Source organism: Astatotilapia calliptera, chromosome 20 (genome assembly GCF_964374335.1).
Source record: "Astatotilapia calliptera chromosome 20, fAstCal68.1, whole genome shotgun sequence".
Classification (NCBI taxonomy): Eukaryota; Metazoa; Chordata; class Actinopteri; order Cichliformes; family Cichlidae; genus Astatotilapia; species Astatotilapia calliptera.
Window position 1 is genome coordinate 17,356,623 of NC_137441.1, and position 25,900 is coordinate 17,382,522.

The 25,900-nt window shown below is 40.4% G+C and overlaps 1 protein-coding gene and 2 long non-coding RNA genes across 4 annotated transcripts in view; 1 reads left to right on the forward strand and 2 right to left on the reverse strand.

Annotated features, from left to right (window-relative positions):
• The window catches only part of dennd2da (DENN/MADD domain containing 2Da), a 32,720-nt gene extending 18,096 nt beyond the window's left edge, over positions 1-14,624 (reverse strand). Inside the window, exons 1-4 of one of the 2 annotated variants that reach the window (XM_026154251.2) lie at positions 14,414-14,624; positions 6,054-6,120; positions 5,863-5,946; positions 4,824-4,889 (exon numbers count right to left, since the gene is read on the reverse strand). In XM_026154251.2, the coding sequence (XP_026010036.1) occupies positions 4,824-4,889; positions 5,863-5,946; positions 6,054-6,120; positions 14,414-14,443 (247 nt within the window). In that variant the 5' untranslated portion in view covers positions 14,444-14,624. The remainder of the gene's footprint in view (positions 1-4,823; positions 4,890-5,862; positions 5,947-6,053; positions 6,121-14,413) is intronic. The other variant, XM_026154252.2, reaches the window with a different exon arrangement.
• LOC145422711 (uncharacterized) lies at positions 5,349-24,844 on the forward strand. Its single transcript, XR_013903997.1, has 2 exons — positions 5,349-5,418; positions 24,264-24,844. It is a non-coding gene; the product is annotated as an uncharacterized LOC145422711 (long non-coding RNA).
• On the reverse strand, positions 17,152-17,528 carry LOC145422701 (uncharacterized). The gene is made up of 2 exons (XR_013903990.1): positions 17,408-17,528; positions 17,152-17,322 (listed from the first exon to the last, which is right to left on the reverse strand). It is a non-coding gene; the product is annotated as an uncharacterized LOC145422701 (long non-coding RNA).
• Positions 24,845-25,900: the final 1,056 nt, after the last annotated feature.

Consider the following 25,900-nt stretch of genomic DNA (forward strand, 5'->3'; position numbering starts at 1 on the left):
GATGCAACCGTAAAATATAAACATTAGTGCGCTTCGTTATATTTAATATTACTGTAGGCATAAGGATAAATTATGTTACAGGCTCCTGGGACGAGTTAAAGCTGGATATAATGTACATAAACAAATGAGAAACTTTAGGACATGTTTTACTCAATTACCTGCAGTGTTGGGGAGTAACGGAATACATGTACCGCCGTTACGTATTTAAAATACAAAATATGAGTAACTGTATTTTAATTTTATTCTGCAACCTAGACATCCACATTACTCACTCTCACGTAACACATACTGTACATATAGGGCCTTGGGGGTGGACACGTTTTACAGCATCCAGAGGATGGTCGGTGTACTCCAACCCACCTCTGGCGCTGGTGCCCTACCCTCAATTTTAAATGCATTTAGACACTAAGGGTTTTCGGGAAGAGCTGTGCTGCTCTCTGAGAGGAAGCAGGAACCATGCTCTCCTGAGTTTTAAATGCACTTTAGAACAGCACACATCAACACTACAGGGCTATGGCTCCCCACACTCCCTAGCAGATCGTTACATGGAGAAACCTTTGGAATACAAGCATGCTGATCCACACAGGTGTACACACGGGTGTTCACAGACACGGACTACAGCTTTCTTGGCTGCTGCCTCAAAGCACATCGTGCGCTGTCTATCTTGCGTGCTGCACAATATCGTTTATTATTTAGTATCTACTGTTATCTACTGCTAGCTAGTTTATTGTGATGGTGCTGTTTTTTTTATTATGTTGCTCTTTGTTGTTTGCTTTCTCTTCTGTTTTTTTTCTCCATACAGGTGATCCAGGTGTTTTGTTTGTTTGTTTTTTCTTCTCTCTCTTCCCCCCCTTTCTCACCGTCTCTTCTCCCCTTTGGTTTTCTTTCTCCCTGTCCTATCCCCCAGTCATGTCTGTCCCGTTTCACAGCAAAATCTCCAGTGTTAAATTAACACTAGAGAGTGTCTATATGGGTCCACACCTCTGAGTGTTAAATACAACACTGTTGAGTGTTAAATTAACACTTTTGACAGTGTTATATGTTTAAAAGTAATGGAATACATTTTAAAAGTAACCTTTCCAACACTGATTACCTGTCATATTCAAAAATACGTGATTTTAAAAGTTAAAATAAATTGATATTCAGTAAACTTTCACGTATTAGTTTGATCTGGTTTACGATGGTTTACTTATCTACAAATGCCCTGTCATGCAAAGAAGAAGCCCGGTGTGAATGCGGCGTCTCCTCTGGGCTGAAGTAGAAAACTCTTCTGACTACAGGCGAAATTTTGCTGTTTGTATTAAAGAGGAGAGAGACCACCCGGCTCGTTCTCAGCGCTCACTTAAAAAACCTGCATCTCTGGTGTGGGTATGCATCAGTGCATCAGTGACTGTAGAATTGTCCACTGAAAGATATATACATGTTTCAGAGCAACGTATCCTCCCATTCAGTTTGTCTGTTTGAAGGAAGGGCTGGCAGATTTCAGCAAGATAATGCTAAACTGCACACTGTATCTCTCACAGCAGCACGGCTTCATAATTTTTAATGCACAGGTACAATACACAATCTTCACTTTTCTAATTATTCTAAATATTCTTTGCTATTTAAACATCTTTCAGTAACCTGCTCTGCTCTGTTTGCACACTACAACCTGGGTTTGCCACTTATCTGCACTCTAATTTTAATAACTGTACAGTACTCTGCTTTGGTAACTATTGTCCACGATGTAAATATGTAAAAATTGTGTTTCTGTTCTGTGTCCTGTTCTGTTTGTATATGTGTGTGTGTGTGTGGGGGGGGGGGGGGGGGGGGGGTGTTTGCTGCTGATACAACCAAATTTCCCCTTGTGGAACAATTAAAGGATTATTCTATTCTTTATTTGGTTTAGATCTACATTTTACAGTGTCGCAACACGAGCTTTGTATTTATTTTAATCTAATCTGACACTCTGTCTGGTTCCAATTAGCTTTTAAGCATTGTCCACAAATTTTCACTAGTGTTAAAGTCACAGCTATGGAAGGATTTCCAAAAGCTTAACATTCGTCTGCCAGTCAGCAATTGCCAGCCGCCTCCCTCCTTAGGGACTCCATCTGTATGGCCTCCTGAAGACCTCTGTCTTCTCAGTCACCACCAGCCTGTTAGCCAGAGGGTTTGTCTTTTATTCTGTCATCACCAGCCCGGGCACCTAAGGAGTCCTGTCACTTCCACAAAAGTAGCCCTCCTTGGCCTTTCTTCCATTTATGGTTTTCTAAGGGGTCCTATCCCCTTTGCCGATGCCAGCCTCCAACCAAACCACTGGAGGTCTTTTTCATCTACACCAGTTGGCCACCTGTGCGGCTCCCAGAACACCTCCTCCGTTGGGCTCCTGGCCGACCCGTCGAGCTGCTCAACTCTTGTCATGGATTATCTAGCCATCACCTGAACTCTTTTTCTGCCTTGGTTTTGTATACGTCTGTTACCTGTTTTTCATTTTGTGTTTTGGTTTCAGTTTTGGTCATTTGACTTTCTCCATTAGTTTCAGCAGTGCTGCCAGGTTTCCCCTCCCCCCCGTGTTGTCTCCTCTTCTTTGTGATGTCCGTCCTCGAGGTTGTTTGTTTTCCCACCCTGCGGTTCCCTGGTGTTGACCTGCATTTGTCTTGGACTTTTTGTAACTTTGTGAATAATCAGCATTAAAACTACATTTCTATCATTTACACCTGGTTTCCTGAGTTCTGCATGTATGCTCACCACACAGCCATTTCCTGACAGCGTCCTCCTTAGAGGGAGTGGATTTGTTGAAAATAGGTCAACCTTGTTTTATGATGATTCATGAAACAAGACCTTTCACATTGTTTTCACTTCTTTTTAAAAATGACTTTCATTTTCATTCTGTATCCGAAAGCTTTTTCTTAGATTCAAACCATCAGTATTTGTGTTATTTGTCTAACTGTGTCTGAACACATCTGGAGAGAAATGCTGACAACACAGCTGCAGTACTTTTGAGGATTGTCTTTATCCACAAGAATTACAACCAAAAGTAACAAGCAAGGCCATTTTTATATACTTTATATAGTCCAGGCTGTTTAAAGACAGTGTTTGAGTGCCATGAGTTTACATTACTGACTCTGCATATTAATGGGGAACCTCTTAGATCAAAATTCCCAAATAAATTGGCTATTTAGGAACACTGCTCACCTTTGTCGGTGAGCAGTATGTTTGAGCTCAGTCATACCTAGCTAAATTTCATCAACAAGAATGACGAGTACCAGAAGCAGTCATGCATGCTCAGTCAACTAAGCATGGGGGAATCATGTGACTACATGATCTCATCTAGTCACATGACTACTTGACTCCTCCATATTTCACACATGAACTGGAAGTATTTGGGTTGTTGCTATGTCCCTTCTTTCCCCACCTTTGGCTTTCTTGGTAAAGATTTTGGTGTTTCTTCACACCTGCATGTTTACCTTGCTTCAGTGTGAGCAATGACATTTCATCTAAAATTCCCTATTTACTGTGTGTGAATAAAATTTTGTATTGTAGAAGTAGTTTAAAGTGTAAATAAAAAAAAATTGTCACACACTGCATCTGCAGACGACTCTTTAAGTCAGCTGGTAGTAAGCAGTGTTGGTCAAGTTACTTGAAAAAAGTAATCATTAACTAATTACTGATTACTTCCTCAAAGTAATCCCGTTACTTTACTGATTACTTATTTTCAAAAGTAATTAATTACTTAGTTACTTTTTAAAAACACGATTTACAACCTGAATAGGTGATAAAGTGATAGATCTTTCAGCCCAATTCTACTTTTTCTACATAATCCATCATACAAAATGTAATCAAATGGAAAAGTCCCTTTTTAAAACTTGTTTTATTAGTTTTAATCTTTTAACTTTATGCATCAAGCAAAAATTTAATTATATGCAACATTCTCTGACTGGAAGAAATTTGTTTAATATTTAAACCGATTTTTTGCACATTCCAGCATATAAAACATATCTTTTTTTGTGTGTTTACACTCACTCTTTCAAATAGATGCAAGTAAAACAAAGCAGAAAATAAATAAAGTCAAAGACTCAGTGGTCCTTTTGCTCTATTTGCACCTGCAAAGCAGGAGTAGGGTAGGCGGAGGTTTACCCTGGTGCAGGTGTGCCGCAGTGGTCAGTGGAAGAATCCACGAGTTTCTCTGAGTTTCCCCATTACGTCATAGCTACTCGGTGCTTGCTCGGAAGTTCAGTGGTTTTTTTCGCTGTAAAAGAAGTTTTCTTCCCACGCACAACGGACACTAATGTTTTGTCACTTTTTATGGAATCAAACTCAAAGTAAGGTCAGTACTTCCCCGCTTTAAACGCTGCACGCTCATACTCTCTCCCGCACTAAATACATGATCCATTGTTGATCTGCACACAGCTGTTGTCACGAACGTCGCACTTGCTTACGTCACTGTTGTGAGACATTCTCGCAAAAAAAATCACGATTTTAGTAACGCAGCGTTCCTACGGGAAAGTAACGGTAATCTAATTACCATTTTGCAATAGTAATCCATTACTTTACTTGTTACTTGAAAAAGTAATTGGATTACAGTAACCCATCTCTGGTAGTAAGTGAAGGAGGTTATTGTGGAGTGTGATAAACCGCTGATGGTGATTAGCCAGTTCTGGGCACATGAAGATGCACAGGTGTTGAAATATCCATGGGAACAATACTGAACACAGAGCTGCCCCAGTGAGTCCATCACAGTGTGAACATTAGCTAGAACTTGTAGTAGAAGGAGCTTTGCATGTTTGAGTAGAAAGGTGTTATATTAGTACCAGTCCACATTAGCATTCATGTTAAACACATACCTGTCTTCATCATGTGTTTCTCACCACCTGAGAGCTGTGAGTCCCCATCGTCATCTGGAACAGATTCTGGGATTGGAAATGAGTTTGGAGATTATTATTTATTATAAAACATAAAATCAATCAATCAACCCTGACTCAGTTTCATTCTTTACAATGTAATGTCTTGGCACTATCCTATGGATGCTGCAGTTTGATTTGGACTTGGTTTCTCGTCTCGGGCTGACTGTTTTTTCTTTTTCATCTAATCTTTTTTAACATCAGCATTGATTCTGGTTTTCCCTTCATGAGTGAATGTCTGAGGGGGAAATGTCACTTTTATGTAGTTGGACCTAAAACACTCTTATTGAAGTTTTTACAGTCACCTTTCTTTGTTTGTTTTTGCCTTAAGGGCGCATGCTTCTCTTTTACAGCATTGTCACTGCTTCACCTCCAGGCAAAGGTGTTTCCTTATTTAGAGAAATGTGACTGTTCTTATATGCAGGTGGTATGCCACTTGGTTTATTTAACTCTGATTTACTAACACAGGTATGATGGGCAGGTGTGATAGATTCTTCCTCAGCCTCCCCTCGTGTGACTGAACTGCCACTGCCAGAAGGTAAACCTGTGTAAACCTTTATTTGTGAGTTACACTGCTCTTGCTAGAATGCTGGTGATTGTTTAAATGAACAATCTTCATCTTTGTTTGTTTATACACTTCTAAATTGTACACTTTGACCAGTTTAGTGATGTAAGTATGTTGGCTGAGAGACACTGTTTGTTCACTGTGGGCCCCTCAGGCTGGGGCCTATCAGTAACACTAACTCCGATGTACACAACAACAGATGGCAACAGATTAGTGATATTACTGATTTACTACAGTTAATTGGTACATTATCAAACATGGATTGATTTAATCGTCAACTTGAAAGGGCTCAGAAAACACTGTTTTCTTTTAGTGCTGTGACACTGTAAATATAAGGCCTTATTTATGAGAATATCTGTGCCTGTGTTTGCATAATGCTGCATGATGGTAGTCAGACTAGCACAACAGGTTTCTGACCTTTTCTTGATGACTCTCGCGTCGATGAAAAAGACCTGAGGCCCCTTCGCCGTGTAAATCCACCGTCTTCACTGTTGATCCTTTCTGGAGGCACAATACAAACCGACTCAATGAAAAAGTTATTACTAAGCTGAACAGAACATTCTTGATTACATGAACACATCTATGAATTTGTATCATCACTGTCCTACTTTTGACTCGGAGAGACGAGAAACCAAAGCTCCTCCTTGTGTTTGTAGACAGTTGCTGCTCCAACTTCTATAAAAAAAAAATCAAATGACAACTAAGAAGAAACGACATCTTTGTAAATGTTCAGTACATTCACATTAATGCAGGAGCTGTCAGTGATGACCTGTAATAGTGCAGTAACAGAAGTCAACATGTAATAAGTTTGTGGTGTGTTGCTGAAACATCTTCAGTACGCTCTTGAGGAATGAGGTTTGTGGCACTTTTGTCTTCCTGCAAGTCCTCTGCAGACATCTGTGTATACGTAAGTGCACAACATGTCACTTTGGGGTCATCTAACTAATGAATGTATTTCTCATGTTTTAGTTACAATGACTACTGTAGAGGGAGAGGATGACACACATGCACACAGCTATCTGTGTTTGGCAATCTTTGTGAGATATTTGCTGCCATTGTTAAGTATAAGTCTAACAGCTCAGTGCCAAACTCATTCCTTACCAAGACTTTATTTAACCTGAAGCAAATCTCGACACTCAAACAAGACTTTTAAGGGGCGTAAAAAATTTAAAAACTTCCAACTCTTATATTTCAAACACTATTATTATTGAAAACAAAGATATTTAGATATATTTATAAATAAATTGCCTCACTCTAGAGCAGTGGTTCTTAACCTTGTTAGAGGTACCGAACCCCACCAGTTTCATATGCGCAGTCACTGAACCCCTCTTTAGTGAAAAATAAAATATGATTTTTTTTCAAATTCAGATATGTTTTTTTACTGGTGCGCAAAATAAGCCGTGCATGTCATGGCAGAGGCTCTGCCGAACCCCTGAGACCAACTCACCAAACCCCTAGGGTTTGATCGAACCCAGGTTTGCTCTAGAGAAAGCTGCAACCTGCAATCAGCCATTCTGCATTGCTTTTTACTTTTTATTTTGCAAGCACTGAAACTCTGGGTGTATGTGTTTGGTTTGTTTCTGTGTGTAGATAACTGTTTTAAACTACAGATTAGGGGTGGGTTTTGGTTATCGATTTATCTATTAAAATCGATTCTAGCTTGGATAACGTGATATCGATTCATTAAAATCCTGAATTGATTTTTAAATATAAATTTATTTTGCCTGAAACGCCAGAATCTCAGGTTAAACCTCACGAAATTTCAACAACCACCAAACAGCTAAAACAGTAAATGAGAGCAGTTACACGGATTCTGCACAAAGATGTAAAAGCACGGACCCCACGAAACATCAGAATCAGTGAGATGTCGCCTTTCTCACCCGACAGCACGGGCACGGTCGGGGCTGAAAGCCGACAGCTCACTGATTCTGATGTTTCGGCGGTTCCATGCTTTGTGTTTGCGCCCTTTCTGAAACTGCAGGTTTTTATCTCTCTCCAAACAATATTGACTGAACCAGCAGCAAAAGAAGATCCAAACTATGGATCACAATTCGCTTCACATAAACATCGTCATGAATTTCCTCTAACTTTTGCTGTTTTGCTTCCACCACGATAAAATCACACTTCCTGCACAGCTCTCTCTCTCTCTGTACTTCAAGAACAGTTTCCCATCTCAAATCTCTGTTTTCTGCATTATTCGCTGCGCTGTCGGCCACTGTCTTTTTTTTTTTTTTTTTATAACTTAAATGACCTTGGACAAGAGAGACTAATTTCTGCTGTTCAGTACTGAAGAAATGTAAACTTTTTAAAATTATGTAAAATTGCAGAATATGTTTAAGGTTACCTGCTATAAAAAACCGGGCCAGGAAAATCTCCTTCATGTTTTTCTGTCTGTTATCCTCAGTTACTTTGACACAAAGGCATCTGCTGTGATGCTCACTTTTGATAAAGTCTCGCAAGTGTCAGCTTTCTTTTTATAGATATAATAATAATATGGAAATGTACTGATACGTGATCAGAATTATAATATTTCTGACTGTCTGAGGCAAAATTTCTCCGAATTGAATTGTGGATCGAATCGATTCAGGACCTTGTGATCGTCACTCGAATCTAATCGATCGATTCGATTTGAATCGATTCTAGAAATCAGTGACGATGCCCAGTCCTACTACAGATCCTGGGTATCTTCATTGGGATATACATTTTGAGAGACAAGCTTGCTTATAGGATATTAAGATTCATCCTTCAGTTAATCCAAAATGCTGCAGCAAGAGTCCTGACAGGGACTAGAAAGAGAGAGCAGATTTCTCCTGTTTTGGCTTCCATTCATTGGCTCCCTGTTAAATCCAGAATTCAAAATCCTGCTCCTCACATACAAGGTCTTAAATAATCAGGCCCCATCTTATCTTAATGACCTTGTAGTACCATATCACCCTATTAGAGCACTTCGCTCTTGCACTGCAGGCCTACTTGTTGTTCCTAGAGTATTTAAAAGTAGAATGGGAGGGAGAGCCTTCAGTTTTCAGGCCCCTCTTCTGTGGAACCAGCTTCCAGTTTGGATTCGGGAGACAGACACTATCTCTACTTTTAAGATTAGGCTTAAAACTTTCCTTTTTGCTAAAGCATATAGTTAGGGCTGGACCAGGTGACCCTGAATCCTCCCTTAGTTATGCTGCAATAGACGTAGGCTGCCGGGGGATTCCCATGATGCATTGAGTTTTTCCTTTCCAGTCACCTTTCTCACTCACTATGTATTAACAGACCTCTCTGCATTGAATCATATCTGTTATTAACCTCTGTCTCTCTTCCACAGCATGTCTTTTATCCTGTATTCCTTCTCTCACCCCAACTGGTCGCAGTACATGGCCCCGCCCCTCCCTGAGCCTGGTTCTGCTGGAGGTTTCTTCCTGTTAAAGGGGAGTTTTTCCTTCCCACTGTCGCTAAAGTGCTTGCTCATAGGGGGTCATATTATTGTTGTGTTTTTCTGCATATGTATTATTGTAGGGTCTCCCTTACAATATAAAGAGCCTTGAGGCAACTGTTGTTGTGATTTGGCGCTATATAAATAAAACTAATTGGACTGAATTATAGCCATCTGGCTGCAGTACACAGTAACCCACCCCAGGTTTTAAAAAATTATTGAAGAAGAAGATGATGAATGGATTGTCCATTTTTGGCTGCCATTTGGAACATTACTTGGAATTCTTCAGGTACTAAGGTGAAAATATAAACTTTGTACAGTATTCGATGTAGACTGACCGCCATGTTTTGTCCTTCTATGTAGCACGTTTCCAAAAATAGCACCTTAAGTGGTATTTATGTTTAACACTTGTGCGTGTGTGCGTGTGTGTGTGTGTGCGTGTGTGTGTGTGTGCGTGTGTGTGTGTGTGCGTGTGTGTGTGTGTGCGTGCGTGTGTGTGTGTGTGCGTGTGTGTGTGTGCGTGTGCGCGTGTGAATAGTAAACTGTCACTACTGAATCCCAGTTGTTGATGAGTTTTTCTGACTGTCGACTGAACATACTCAGCTGAGCTGCACATACTGCATGAACATTATTGGTCCTGCATGGAAAGACAGCCACTATTTATAACAGAGCAAAATGACAGGACATGATTAGGCCCTATGGGAAAACTCCCCGGCAATATAAACCACATGTGTAGAAAGGAATGCATCGCAGTAGGATCAGTGGAGCATGGTGGAAAATATTTGAAAAATTAGGTTGCAGCAGTAAAACACAGGTGTTTTTCTTCTTTTGCCAGTAGTCGAAATGATCCCTTATTAAGCTCTGCAGCAGAATGTCCAGGAAGGCTGTTCAGACTGGGGATGATACACAAAGGCAATCAGTGCTTATTTATTATGAATAATTAGAGCTAATGCATAAAGGTGGAAATACAAGTTGGAATTTTGCTTTTTAAAAACAGCTTCTGAATCAAATTGTCACATTTAGCTGACTCACTGATCCTCTTCAGTATAAATATGTGCAATTAATCCAAACATGGTCTCCTCTTTATTTTATTACTTTATGTAGGAGGCAGTAAAGGTCTGTTCAAAGTCTAGAACAAGTCCTGCTAACATCTGTAAAGCTAACAATTACCTTTATCTTTACAATCTATTTTGTTTGATATGTACACAAGCTCCAGCATAAATGTCTATATCTCTCTTTCTCCAGTGTTAGTTTCACATCTGTTTCTCTTTGGCTTTTTATGTTTAAAGTTCAATTTAAAAGCCTTACAGTCTCGAATGATCGAGTCCTTTCATATCTAGTTCTCATGGTACCATATTATCCTGACAGAACACTTTACTGTGAGAGTGAAGGTGCACATGTGGGTTCATGAGTGTCCAATATGGCAGGCTTTCAACTATCAGCCCAACGTGTCAATGCACACATCAAGCAAATATCTCTAAAATTAGAAACATCCTGTCTCAGAGTGACGCTGAAAAACTAGTTCATGCATTCATTACGTCCAGGCTGGACTACTGTAATTCATTATTATCAGGAAGTCCTAAAATCTCCCTGAAAAGCCTTCAGTTAATCCAAAATGCTGCAGCCAGAGTGCTGACAGGGACTAGAAAGAGAGCATATTTCTCCTGTATTGGCTTCCCTTCATTGGCTTCCTGTTAAATCCAGAATTCAAAATCCTGCTCCTCAATTAATAAGTCTTAAATAATCAGGCCCCATCTTATCTTAATGACCTCACCGTACTGTATCACCCTGTGAGAGCTTGTGGCTCTCAGAGGCAGAGCCTTCAGCGTTTAGCTCTTCTGGGGAATCGGTTCCTAGTTTGCATTTGGGAAACAGACACAATCTCTGCTTTAAAAATGATTAAATGTTTTTTTATGAATATATAACATCTGCAAGGTATTGTGCGGTAATTTCACAGATAGTGTATTTTATTTGACCAAAATTGCTAAAAAAAAAATGACAGAAAAAAATAGAAATGTATAATTTATATTATTCTTAAGATATCCACAAACTTGATGACTGTGAAAAAGAAATGCCTGTGAAATTACAGGCTTACTTCATTCAAAATATAATCAGTATTAGTTTATATTACTTTATTTACTTTAATTACTTAGTTTTTGTACTATAAAAAATGTTAGTAAGAAGGCAAAGGGTTAAATTACAAAGCTTCCTGCAACCAATTTTACATTTGTGCAGGGCGGGCACTCAACACTGTTTTTATCAGCAGTTATCTTTCAAATCAGCACAGACACACATTGCACGTTATTCTACAAGGATACACTGTGGAATTTCCAACCTTTTGAAAGAGAAGCTGAAGACTTTTGTTCAATAACAGCAACAAGAGAAAATTCAGAGGAGGAAAACTTTATAGTTTGTACCAGGTGAAGAATGAGAAAGGGACCAGACTAAGCAGTGATATAAGCACCACGGACACTCGAACACTATAAAGTTCTTGCAAAAACACCAACAATTATTTTGAGGGAGGACGAAGACCACTCACAGTGTGCAGCAGGTACCACGGTACATGTTGCATCTGTAACCAACTGTAACACACTCAAGCTAAATAGCAATAGCATGCTAACATAACACAGTGTCTTTACGCCAGCTTGGCACCAAATCGTTGTGACCCGTCATATTACACAAATTTAACAAAGGTGTCAACTAACGTTTATTAAACTGTTGAACCAACTCATCCCTCTCATGAAATTAAGATCAGAGTGGGCTCGTTGTTTTTCCAGCCACCTGTACAGCACCAGTGGTAATAATTAGGCTAACGGAATTAAAAGTAGCAGCACAGGAAGTGTCCTAATTGTGTTCGATTTTTTTTTCTTTTAGATGTTTTTAAGGACAAGGGTAGCCCTGCGACAGACTGGCGACCTGTCCAGGGTGTACCCCGCCTTTCGCCCTATGACAGCTGGGATAGGCTCCAGCGCCCCCCGCGACCCTGAAAAGGATAAGCGGAAGCGAATGGATGGATGGATGGATGTTTTTAAGGAGAAATATAGCAAAGTGAACTGTGTTGTTGTTGTATTACAGCAGTACTATGGTACTATAAGTGTAGCTAGTGTTTTATTAAGCTCTATTACAGCTCTATCTTAAGCTCTTAAGCTCAATATTCAAATCCATCAGTATGTGCATCTATAATTAACAGTATATTGTTTACTATTACATTTTATGGATATTTAAAAAATGATAATTCCATTATGTTTATGTCAGACTATACATAAAAACCATTATACAGTTGATACAATAAACGGTAATGAACAGTAGATACTAGTTTAATAAAAGTATTTTTACTATTTTATTTATTTTAGTTTCATAGGCGCTGTATCATATTATTACAATCACTATGAAATAAACAACATGAATGACATAATAAGCCCCACTAAAGAGGACCTTTCAGTGATTTTAGGCCTGAGTAATTATACCAGGACAGTGTTCGACCACATTATTGGATCATTTCATTGTTTTAACACATCTAAGTACATTTTATTTTGTAAATACAGAAACTTTTGAGACTGTTTGGCCTCCCAGTGTATGTATACAAAACACCGTAACAACAAACTCTGCTAACACCCTTATTATGCCACTAAACATATGTCTTTAAAGAACACATAGAAGCTTTGAATAAACACACCTGATCCAGCCCTAACTATATACTTTTTCAAAAAGGACAGTTGTAAGTCTAGTCGTAAAGGGAGAGAGGGTGTCTGTCTCCCCAGTCCAAACCGGAAGCTGGCCCCATAGAATAAGGGACCGAAGGCTCTGCCTCCCTTTCTCCTGTTACGTACACTAGGAGCCACAACAAGCTCGCCGTCTGAGAGCCACGGGTTCTCAGGGATGATGCGGTGCTATAAGATTATTACGATAACATGGGTCTGATTAGTGAAGACCGTGTATGTGAGGAGCAGGATTCTGACAGAAACTGAACAGTATTCCTGAAAAACTCTGTTTTTGTCTGATCATTTCTTAATAACAAGTAATGAGCACGTCACTAATTTTATATAGTATATGCAAAGAAATCCGACCATAAATTATATGTAATAATCACAAATGACTTTCATCTCTGCTACAAAATACGTACACTGAAGGGGGTTAAATTTGTCCTCAAGAAACAAACTGAAAAAGAATGAAGTTGACATCAAGGCGTAATGAGTTGGTTGTAAACATGTAAGACTCCATTCAGTCCCCACGAGAAGGCGGCAGCAGGGAGAATCTCAGGGTTTGACTCAGGAACTGAAGCTGTATGACGACTGTTGTACATATTTCAGGATGTCGGTGTGGCAGTTTGAGCTCCAGCTGATCTGGCTGTCTGGGGTATTAATGCTTAATATCTGGAGTTAAGAGCACACTTGTTGCCAAAAGCTGTGATTTAATTGGTCAGATCTGTTCATTTGCATCAGCAGAATCTGATAAAACTAAGATTAGTTAATAAATAAATAAATAAATGCAAAAGTAACAAAATTTTTTCACAGATTTTATACAGCCACCGTAGCCAGGCTGATAAGTATTAGTCAATCATTAGTGAAGATCTGCTTATGTCCACAGTATTTTATAGAAATATTTCATAAGAGATTAGAACACGCCCGGGTGGTAAACTTTGAATTATAACTATGTAACTTGGTGCAGCATGGTGGCCCTGTTTGCCTCACAGCAGGAAGGTCCTGGGCACAAATCCACTATATGCCTGTGTGGGTTCTCTCTGGGTATAATGGCTTCCTCTCACAGTCCAAAGACATGCACTTAGTTTGTTAATAGTAGGTTAACTAGTGATATTAAATAGGTGTGAATGATTGTCAGTCTGTGTTGGCCCTGCAACAGGTTGGTGACCTGTCCAAGGTGTGCCCTGCCTCTTCCCTTGGACCTGAACCTTTTTAATAAAGTATGGCTGTTGAAAATCTCTACCACAACAAGGTAGTAAAATATATGCACTGCGTACATGTACTTTAATGTATAACAGCTCCGTTTTTTCAGACACTAACCACCATTTAATACATAAACATTATACAGGAAGTGGCAGAAATAAGGGTTAATAAGTTCTCCAGGCTGCACCTGTCGTGATACTGCAGGTTGTTACAATACAAAGTCATCAAAGGTGGTTTTTAGTCAGTGAAAGGACAGCGTAAGCAGGGTAAAAGTCAAACCTATAACATTATTGCTGTACCAAGCAGCTTTATAGTAAAAAGCAAGTAAAAAGTTGTAGTGTAAAAGCTGATAGCTGAAGTTAAATATAAATATTTTGTGGCTTCAAAAGTCGCAGACACTCAGTCAAAAACCTTGCAGGCGACTGGTGTGTTATTGTGATGTAATTCATGATTGTCAAGGTCAAGATTTGATTTATTTATTTAAACCTTATATATCACCCGTCTTTTCCCCCAGCCGGAAACAGACTACATTTAATCTTGTGCAAAATTAGCCTGAAAATGTCAGGTTAATCAAAAACAGCCACACAAGTGTTGCAGTCCTTGAACTTTAGACACAAAGACGTAATGGAAGTAACAAACTCACCACCTGCGTTTGCTGGGATATCTCGTCCATTTTTCCTGATTTATCCACTGCTAATATTAGGTCTCTGACATACGGTTGATTTTATTTCTTCCCCGGTAAACAAGAAAATACTCCTCTTGACAGCATATGTGTCAAACAGTAATGAAACAGCAAGTGCACATGCATGAGGAAGTGCAGCTGTTGAAACGTGTGGTTGACGGACTTCACTCTCAGACTGGGATTTCCTCTTTCAGTGTTAAACCACGGTACAGTGACGCAAGCAGCACAATGCTGTTGTGTGCCGTGCAGTCAAACCTGTTCTTTAACTGTATAACTGGTTAAGCGTTGTATTTCTTGGAACATTTATTTTAAGAGCGTGTATAGACCTGCCAGGGTTGTAATCTAATACTGCACAATCTGTCGGCGAGCTTTACGGCCCTGGCGAATGTTGTTTGTTGTAAAAAGTGCTTTGACTTCTCTGAATGAGCCGAAAAGTGCAACAGGAATTTTACTTGTACAGCACATGTCATTATGTTCAAATCGAGGTAACTTAAGGCAGCTTCAAACAAACTTGGATCTAGTTCTAGGACTAGGTGGGACAAAATGTACAGGGTTCAAACCACAGAGCTTTGTGAATTTATACAAAGATTTGAAAGGCATTTCTTAAGGCATTGGAGGCAAAAGAAGAGAACTCAGTGCTGAGGTAACATGGTCACATTTCTGTGAACCTGTAAGCACTCTGGCTGGTGCTGATGATGAGTCCTGCAAAAAGTGCATTTTCTGTCCCTCGTTTTCTGTTGATGTAAAGATCAACTGCAATTTGAGATTTTTTGATATTAGCAAAATATTCTAAAATGAATTTCTCAAAATGCACTATGGTGACAAAAGCATTTGCTCATCTGCCTTCACATGCGTATGAATTTGAACGATATCCTGTTCTTAATCTGCAGGGTTTAATAAGATTTTGTTCCAAGCTTTGCAGATATAACAACTCCAACTGTTCTGGAAAGGCTTTCCACAATGTTCAGGAGAATTTCTGGCCATTATGCCAGAAGCGCATTTGTGTCATCAGACACTGATGTTGGATGAGAGGGCCTGGCTCGCAGGCTCGTCCCCATCGTGTTCTACGGGATTGAGGCTGTGCAGCTCCGTCAGTTCTTCCACACTAATCTCACTCATTCATGTTGTTTTGGACAGCTTTGTGGACTGGTGCGTAGTTATGCTGGTGCAGGAAGGGGCCAACCCCAAATTATTCCCACTAAACTGTGCATGGTGGTTCGATCCCTGGCCTCTTCAGTTTGTATGCCAAATATCTTAGGGCATGATACTAACCTCAGGTTGCTCTCTGATGCATCCATTGGAGTATAAATATGGCATGGTATGAATGGCTAGTAGTGAAAGGTGCCTTGCTTGCTCAGGTACAGTAGAGAAGAGCTATATAAGGTCCATTTACCATTGATCTTGGTATGCTGGTAAGCACCGACCATTTTGCTCGCTGTGTCAGACGCTGATCATGACCCTCACCTATGGTCACAAGTTGTGGGTAGTGACCGAAAGAACAAGATCGGGGATACGAGCAGCAGAAATGGGTTTCCTCTGAAGGTTGGCTGGCCTCTCCCTTAGAGATAGGGTGAGGAGTTCGGCCATCCGGGAGGGGCTCAGAGTAGAGCCGTTCTCCTTCACATCGAACGGAGCCAGTTGAGATGGTTCGGGCATCTGACAAGGATGCCTCCTGGGTGAGGTGTTCCGGGCATGTCCCACCGGGAGGAGGCCCCGGGGCAGACCCAGGACACGCTGGAGAGATTATATCTCTCGGCTGGGAATGCCTTGGTGTTTCTCCAGACAAGCTGGAGGAGGTGGCAGGGGAGAGAGAGGTCTGGGCTTCTCTGCTTGGGCTGCTGCCCCCACGACCCCGCCCCGGCTAAGCAGAAGAAAATTGATGGGTGGATCATGTGTCTTTGTGGTTGGTCATGCAGTTCTAGATTTTTGTAACCTGGCACATTGCACTGCGGCTGGGTTGAAGACACGGGCGTATGATCGTGTCAGTTTTTCCCAGCATTTTATGATGTTCCAGTACAGAAATGTAGATACATACAGATATACAGAGGGAGACGTTGGAACAGTTTGAAAACTTGAGTTTGTAAAAAAAAATGTAACAACGTCTTGGTTTGTGTTTTAACTTCCTCTCCTCCCATATCATTGCTTATGTGGCATCTAAATGGTGACAACAGAGGCTTCCTTCCTTAACGGCAGGTGTAAGTACAAGTGACTGTGAAACAAGGTTGTGGTGGCGAGCAACCGTTGTGGCGGGATTTCCTTTCACTGCAAATTCACTGCCAATACTGAAAAACATCGCCACACCATAAGTCCCCCTCTACCAAACTTGACAGTTGGCACAGTGCAGTCAGACACGTTCTGTTCTCCTGGCAGCCACCAAACCCACACTGGATTCGTCAGTCCAGAGAACCATGGCTCGAGAATCCAATGGCGGTGACATAAGCACAGGATGCAATGGCTGCAGCTGAAAGTGACTTCTATCAGGTAAACATGTTTGCTGAGGGCTTTTTTGGTGCATGAATACAAAATTACAAGTTCTCCATAAAGTGACTTGTGTTGGTGTTAAGCCATTAATAATTGAAAAAACTTTGGCAAAAATGTATTTTATCTACTGAGTGAGACCTCGTACAAATCCGTAACTGTCACGGTCTGGCTGGCAGACCGTGGGGATGTGGGGAAAGGAGGACCCAAAACGCAGACTCTGCGATGCAAACAGTGCTCTTTATTCACAGTGAAAAACTGTAAACACAATAACTCCCCGTTGCTCCCTTGAACCCCGTGTGCGTGCTTCCCTCCGACGTCTGTGCTCGTGCTCCCCGCTGTTGTGTTTCCGCACACCCCGTGCGTGCTGCCTTTCTGGACCACTCTTCCTCCTGCAGGGAAACCATAGAGGCAGCCATCAACACTAACCCTCGGCGGGCATATACGAACAACACAGACATATGCTGACACACTAACTTGGTACGATAACTCAATGATCCCGCGCCGGTGGGAGCTCCAACACTCTCCTAAGTAGCTCCCCCGACGAGCCCTGATCACCAACAGGTGTGGCAGGAACTTCAGGTGTGGCCAGTCCTTCGCAGGGCCACACCCATCAGGCTCCATCCTCCAGCCACACCCGCAGACATACACACGTATACACCCACACCCTGCCTATACATACGAGTGGGACACAGACTAACACAGCATTGTGGAGAAAACACACATCACCAAATAATAATAATACTAACAACAATAACAACAGTCAAAACTGGTCACGGACCCCCGAGTCCTCCAGAGCCGGGTCCGTGACAGTAACACATATATTATGATTTTTTTTTTTTTTTTAAAAACCCCAAAAAACTAGTTTGACACTATAACTAAAAGAATGTAATTTCTATACATTCTTACATTCATGATAAATAAAAAAAGAATAGGGTCAGCTTATATTTCCTTCTAATCATTTATTGGATTGTGTTGCAGTCTGAAAAATGTGGAAGTTGCAAACACACTTCAGTCAGATCATTAAGACGATTAACAGAGAGGGACTTTTTACTGATGATGTGATGCTTTCAAGTATGAATGATTATTGTGGTGTGCTTCATATGGTATTCGTAGTTAGCACATCCTGGCCAGGCGGTACATGTTCTCATGGCCTCCTTGTGGTGCTCTCCAGTTTAGTCCCAGAGTCCAAAAATATGCCAGGGTAAGTGATGGTTCTAACGTTAATGTGAGCTTAAATGATTGTCTGTGTCTGCCTCTCACTCTGTGGCAGCTGAGATGCCACTATGAAAGAGAAGGGTGCAAATTAAGCATTTATTTAATTTTGTTTTTAATATAATTATTTTAGCTAGATTCATATTTTTGGTATGTTCCAAACACAAACCTGTCTTGCAAAAATACCTTAAAACTGGTGAAAATTAAACACAGGTGAAGGTTAGCTGGTTCCTCCATACACAGATAGCTACCACAGAATTTGATTCACTGCAACTGAAGCATGAACCTATCACAGCAAGGCATTTTTTATCAACCCCAGTATCCAGAGCAATGAGTTTTATATATATATATATATATATATATATATATATATATTAAAGTAGCCACATCCAATAAGTTCATGAACTGACCAATCAGTATTGTCCAGACCATAAAATATACAGTGGCTTGCAAAAGTATTCAGCCCCCTTGAACAGCCTTGAAACAGAATTCCACGTGAAAGACCAACACAAAGTGGTGTACACGTGAGAAGTGGAACGAAAATCATACATGATTCCAAACATTTTTTTTTACAAATAAATAACTGCAAAGTGGGGTGTGCGTAATTATTCAGCCCCCTTGGTCTGAGTGCAGTCAGTTGCCCATAGACATTTCCTGATGAGTGCTAATGACTAAATAGAGTGCACCTGTGTGTAATCTAATGTCAGTACAAATACAGCTGCTCTGTGACGGCCTCAGAGGTTGTCTAAGAGAATATTGGGAGCAACAACACCACGAAGTCCAAAGAACACACCAGACAGGTCAGGGATAAAGTTATTGAGAAATTTAAAGCAGGCTTGGGCTACAAAAAGATTTCCCAAGCCTTGAACATCCCACGGAGCACTGTTCAAGCGATCATTCAGAAATGGAAGGAGTATGGCACAACTGTAAACCTACCAAGATAAGGCCGTCCACCTAAACTCACAGGCCGAACAAGGAGAGCGCTGATCAGAAATGCAGCCAAGAGGCCCATGGTGACTCTGGACGAGCTGCAGAGATCTATAGCTCAGGTGGGGGAATCTGTCCATAGGACAACTATTAGTCGTGCACTGCACAAAGTTGGCCTTTATGGAAGAGTGGAAAAGTTTGCAGTTTGCCACAAATCATGTGGGGGACACAGCAAACATGTGGAAGAAGGTGCTCTGGTCAGATGAGACCAAAATGGAACTTTTTGGCCAAAATGCAAAACGCTATGTGTGGCAGAAAACTAACACTGCACATCACTCTGAACACACCATCCCCACTGTCAAATATGGTGGTGGCAGCATCATGCTTCTCTTCAGCAGGGACAGGGAAGCTGGTCAGAGTTGATGGGAAGATGGATGGAGCCAAATACAGGGCAATCTTGGAAGAAAACCCTAAAACATACCCTAAAAGACTGGCAGCTGGAATTGCAGCAAAAGGTGGTTCTACAAAGTATTGACTCTGGGGGCTGAATAATTACGCACACCCCACTTTGCACTTATTTATTTGTAAAAAATGTTTGGAATCATGTATGATTTTTGTTCCACTTCTCACATGTGCACCACTTTGTGTTGGTCTTTCACGTGGAATTCCAATAAAATTGATTCATGTTTGTGGCTGTAATGTGACGAAATGTGGAAAAGTTCAAGGGGGCCGAATACTTTTGCAAGCCACTGTATACAGAGTAAATACATAATAGTGTCTTAAACCCTACATTCTCTTGCTTCTTTGGCCAAGTGTTTCTGTTGACTAATGATAGAGCATGTTCTTTTCTGTCACTCAGCAAACACACATCTGTTTATGGAGTTAAAAACTACATGTAGCTTATTTTAAATGTGCTACTTTCTCCAAACAGTGTGTGTCTGATGCAATATTTAATACTATTAAATAATGCAAAGCTTACCCTTTCCTCTCTAAATTTGTCACACACTTATCACATCTGCCACCACATCCTGTTCATCAGGCATTTTAAAGTCTTGTGTTCTGTGTTGCATTATTGGCACTGTGGCTTTATAAAAGCTCTTCACCCTGTGAAAGATGGAACTGTTTCTCTCTTCATTCTGACTTTGACACTGGACGTTTTGTCTTTTAAACTAACCACAATAAATGATAGCGTGCCAATAAGGTGATGGGTAGCAAATGTATTATGATGCATAATTTGCATTTTCTTTGGAGCAGATCTGTTGGTATGATACAGGAAGTTATGTAAATGACGAGTTGTTGCAACTATGAGATGGGTGGGTGTGCCTGGGTATGTGCTGTGTGCGTTTATATGTTACACATCTCTGATGGTTTAAAGACTTTGTGCTGCTACACTTTACAGCAAACAATGTCATTGCTCAGCCTGTACCAAACATGATGAATGCTGCCAGAGAGTAGAGCTGTTCTAAAGTTTTACATGGTGGATAATATATCAAGCACATTGTTTGTAGAAAGATTTTTAAAACAACTGGTTTCAGTCTAAAGTGTTTTATCCTCTAATGATCTAGAGTTTAGTAAGCTTTTTCTCAGTGGTAAGGAATATAAGGTCCCACTTTATGTGACGTCTGTGTGATATTTACTAGTCCATGATTGAGATGGAGATCTGAGTACAATGAGCTCACTGTTATGTTCTAGAGACCAGCTTGAAATGTTATGAGTTTTGTGACATGATGTACATGTAAATGGAGAGTCCTCTTCACATGCTGAGGTTAATTATGGAGTTCCACAGGCTTCAGTGCTAGGACCAATTCTGTTCACATTACACATGCTTCCCATAGTATATACAACCATGAAGCTAGATAACACACATCAATTAGTTACACTGCAGGAATGTCTTAAAGACATAAAGACCTGGATGGCCGCTAACTTTCTGCTTCTTGATTCAGCTCAAACAGAGGTTATTGTACTCGGCCCTAAATATCTTACAGATATGGAATCTAACCAGATTCTTACTCTGGATGGCATTATCTTGGCCTCCAGTAACACTGTGATGAACCTTGGAGTCATTTTTGACCAGGACATGTCCTTCAATGCACATATTATACAAACTAAACCCTTTGACACAAGCCAGGGTGGGTCAATGCCTTCATGTTTTTTTACGACAAAATTCTGACCCTACCATCCAGATATTCTAGAGCAGATACAAAACAGTTATTAGGCTTTTAAGTAAGTTATTAATTAACAGAAAACCCCCTCAAAAGTTTAATAAGCTAAACCTTTATTATTTGTGTTAGCTTATAATTTTTGTTTCTATTAGTTGTACACAGTCTAGTAAGAATATTAACTTCACAAACTTCACAAAACATCCCCCTGCTTAGCCTACATAATATATTGATTGCCAGTGATAACAAAGCAGATTTTTAATATTTGGTGATTAATCCTGTATTACCGTATTTTTTGGACCATAAGGCCCTCCAGATTATGAAGCACATTAAGCAAAACAAAACAGTCAGATAAGTAAAACTTTACTCAACTCATTCCTCATTTATTCAATAATGTTGAATTCTCTGGCAACTGCTCTATTCCCATGTTGTTGTAGTATATTAATGACTAACCTCGTATTGTGGATGGATTATCTCAGTTGTTCTGCTGACTGAAGTTTGGTCCATTTACAGCATCCTGCCATGCGATTGCATTTGTCCCTAACCATCGGGAACCCTCACGTTAACTTTTATCGAGTAGAAAAAAGTTAGCGTTCATCCTCCAGCTTCACTATGTTTATGTTATGCTAGAGCTAGCGATCACATAGCACAGCGGTCCCCAACCCCCGGGCCTCAGACCGGTACCGGTCCGTGAGTCATTTGGTACCGGGCCGCGAGAGTTGAGGCTCAGGTGTGAAATGTATGGTTTTCAGGATTTTTATCGGTTTTCAGCGTTATTTTGTTATCGTTTTTATTGTTAACTCAGTTTTCCTGGGTCTCTTCACGTGTGTTATGAATAAATCTTCTTTTTTTCGGTGTCGCGGATAAATACAACAAAATAAAACTAGTACCGGTACCGAAAAAAAGAAGATTTATTCATAACACACGTGAAAAGACCCAGGAAAACTGAGTTAACGAAAAAAACGCTAAAAACCCTGAAAACCATGCATTTCACACCCGAGTCTCAACTCTCGCGGCCCAGTACCAAATGACTCATGGACCGGTCCGAGGCCCGGGGGTTGGGGACCGCTGGTCTAGACCACAATACTAAATTTTGCTCTACAAGGGCCTAATATCCACTTTTCAGAAACTACATTAGGTAAAAAGATAATTCTTTGTTTTTATATTCATCAGGTCCCAATCAGCCCAAATAGCAAAGAGAAATTAAATATGCATGCCATGAAAGAGTTCAGGCCTTATGAGGTTCAATGACACATGATGAAAATACTCATGTTAGTGTTTAATTTAAAAAAAAAATCATCTGATTAGAAAAATAATAATCTCTTTCAAGTTGTTTTGTTCACCATAGGTTCACAGCCCATCACACTCAAATGTCCACATCTTTTAAGACTCCCCAGCTGAATAGGCTGTGCCTGTTGACCCTAGCTGGCTGTTTATCCCAGATTAGCGTCTCCTCAAACATGGTGAGAACCTCCTCACAGAAAGGCCCCCGCCACATGGTTGAGTCAGACTCGGGAACTTCTTGGCGTGAGACAGTAGTGCTAACCCCTGCACCACCGCAGAGTCATGGGATAAGTACCTTTTAAAAAAGCCCCTAAATATTAGCCTCAAATCTCAAACATGTTTCTTTTACAGTAGTAGGGGGAAACTACAGCTCAGTACATTTCTTTGACGTTGTCTCAGGCTGCCCTATCCATTATGGGTTTGGGGTACCAGAGAAGCTATAAAGATGGTCACTGTGTAAGAAAGTTTTTCACGCTGAAGGAAACTATGATTTAGTAGCCTGAATAAAGGATTTTGCCCCACGCACAATACACAATGATTGGGAAAAACACCAATCATAACCCTATGAAACATATAAGACAAAACACACACACACACTTAAAGTCTATGCTTTTTACAAAGAAAATGACATAAAAGTGTACCAGCAACTCACAAACTATCATTAGATTCTGATTCAGATGTTGATCAGAGCTTGCTGCTGCACATTTTGTCAGCTTGTCTTTTCATGCTTCTTTATAGCAGGAAGTGTTGAATGTAAAGAAGCTAGGTATTTGTTCACTTTGTTTGACACTTAATAACTTAACAACATGAAGCTGTAAGCTATGATGCTCTATGAAGAGCCTTTAATTTCAAAAATTCAACTGATCCTCCAAGCAAAGTGTTAAAGTTTTGATAACCTTAGAGAGCAAAGCCAATTTCAGAAGGTGAATATAAGATGGAGACCCCTGGTGGCTCAATCTGGCACTTTCCCCTGACTATGCAACAATCTTTTTCCTCACAATCTGCTGGATTTATTCCTTCAATCATCTGTATACATGTCTAAGGAGCTTGAAAAGAAAAGTGTCTGGACTTCTTTAAATGTCTTGAAAACTTTTCATCCAAGAAGCTTCTTCAGTTCTAACAACAACTGGTGAAGAGTCCCTGATTTTATGTCCTATTGGGAGTGTTCCTCCAGAGGGTTGTCGACCCAGTATTGATCATGTGCCTAATCACATGAGCATAGGTGTAAACAGGTGCAACAGCTGTTGCAAAGATTCTTGTTTTTTTCGTACCCTTTCTTCCTCACAATCCCTCACCTCACCAGATTCACCTTGTTTCCTTTTCTCACCTTTGATTGGCTTTGGAGTTTGCCCTTAATTGCACTCACCTATCACACACTGACTATCAGCCAAGGTTTTGGGTTAAGATGGCTTCTTTCACTTCTTTTTCAAACATTCTGTCTTTTCTGTCCAACATGTGAACATTGGCGTCCTCAAAGAGTGACCTTTGACCTTTAAATGCAGCTTGACAGCCGAGTCTTGCACTCTTCACTACACTGCACAGCTACGCTGTGTTGTTTACTTTGTGTTTAGGATGAACCAGCATGTGTCTGAAGTACACTGAGATGTCGTGCTTGGAGAAGAGTTTCCTGAGATTCTCTGATAAACCTGAGATAAGGAATGACGATGTTGTTCCGTTTGTCCTTCTGTTTCTCCCTAATTGATGTGTGACCAATACGTATTAGCTCATCCTGTTCTATTCTATTTCAGATCTGATGATTCTGAGACGTACTATTTGCTAATCATTCCAAGATGGATCCAGGAGGCTTTTGTTCGCTGGAGTTGGACTCAGTGCACATACTTCACCCTGACTGTTTGATCACACAGATCTGTGTAATTTGATTGTTATGTTTAATTAATCTGTATACCTCACGATATCAGATTAACAATATAGCTTCTCACAGGACCTGCTGTTTTTCCTGCTGTCTTTTAAACTGCATTGAAACAAATCCCACAGTTCATGTTGACCTGCTGTTGCTTTCACACACTTTGTCTTCCTTTTATGTACCTGAAATCACTGACTCTGTTTGAAGTGCAGTTTTTGGCACTTTGCTCAGGGCTATATTTTTCAGCTACTGAAGCTGCTGCCTGCATACACTACTGACAAGAGAAGAAAATAAAATCAGCCACAGAAAAGCAGTAAAATTAACTGGTTTCGATTTACTCTCCGTCTTCTGGTTTCAGTCCAGCAAAACACAAAGGTGGTGCTGTAACCAGTATCTGTTTTGTTTGCTGTGTGACATGTAAAAACACATTGTGTCAGAGATGATTAAACAACAGATTAAACAGAAGTCGGAGACAAAATGGTTCCGAATGTTTGTAATGTAACACTCTCCTGGATACGCTAAACAATGATCTTCTTGTTTATGTAGGTAGCGTTCTGTACAGTGCAGCCCAGCACTCCCATTTTAGATCATCACAGGCCTTTTGATCCTTTCTGTAATAGAACATCGAACATCTTTGCTCTCATCAGTTTTAGTTTTTGTCTCTTTTGATGATATCCTTCTCTGGTTTTCTCAGTTTTCAGTAGTTTTATTATTTTTATCAATAGTATTCCTTCAATTTAAGTTTTCTTTTCTCCCCTCTGTTTCCATGGTTAAGACTGTCTCTGTTGGATATTGTCATGTGTCATGTGTACATGACATTTAGCTTCCTCTGTCTCATCATCTTTGATCTCTTTCAGATCTGTCTTGTTACCTTGGTGTTTCCCATCTCCCTGAATTCCAACTGTATTTACGCCCACAGTTTACCTTAAACTTTGTTGATTGAAACTGGTGGGAGGAGAGATGCTGACGGTGTTGGGAGTGTGTGGCGTGAAGTTTCTTCAGTTTGATTAACTATAAAAAATTGGACTTGATTTGGATAATGGTTATTAGATTTGATAAACTGTACAGGAGGACAAGAGGAGGCGGGCAGGTTTCAGCCAAAGGCCTGTACAGGCCTGGTAAACCACAAACTCATGGCCTACCTCTTGGCCTCGGTTATCGTTCAGGAAGTATTAAGAAACTGCAAACAAGAAGCCACCACTGCCATCATTGTGTACTATCAGAGCCAGCCTCATGCCTGCAGCTGGTGAGTGGAATTTGGGAGGGTGGAGCAGAGGCAAAAGGAAAGAGTGTGGAGATGCTTCTCCAGATAGTGAGAATCTACCTCAAAACAAGGAGGAGGGATTTAAAGTGTTTGTTAACGTAAAAGAAGGTGGCAGGTTCTCTTCTGCCAATCCTTTGAAGTTTGTATGGGTAAGAGAGCGAATGGTAGAGGGTCTACCCCAGTACTCCTCACCTTTAAAGATGGTTTTTTACCAAAATAATGCTGGCATACAGAAGCTTCACTGTGAAAGAGTGTGA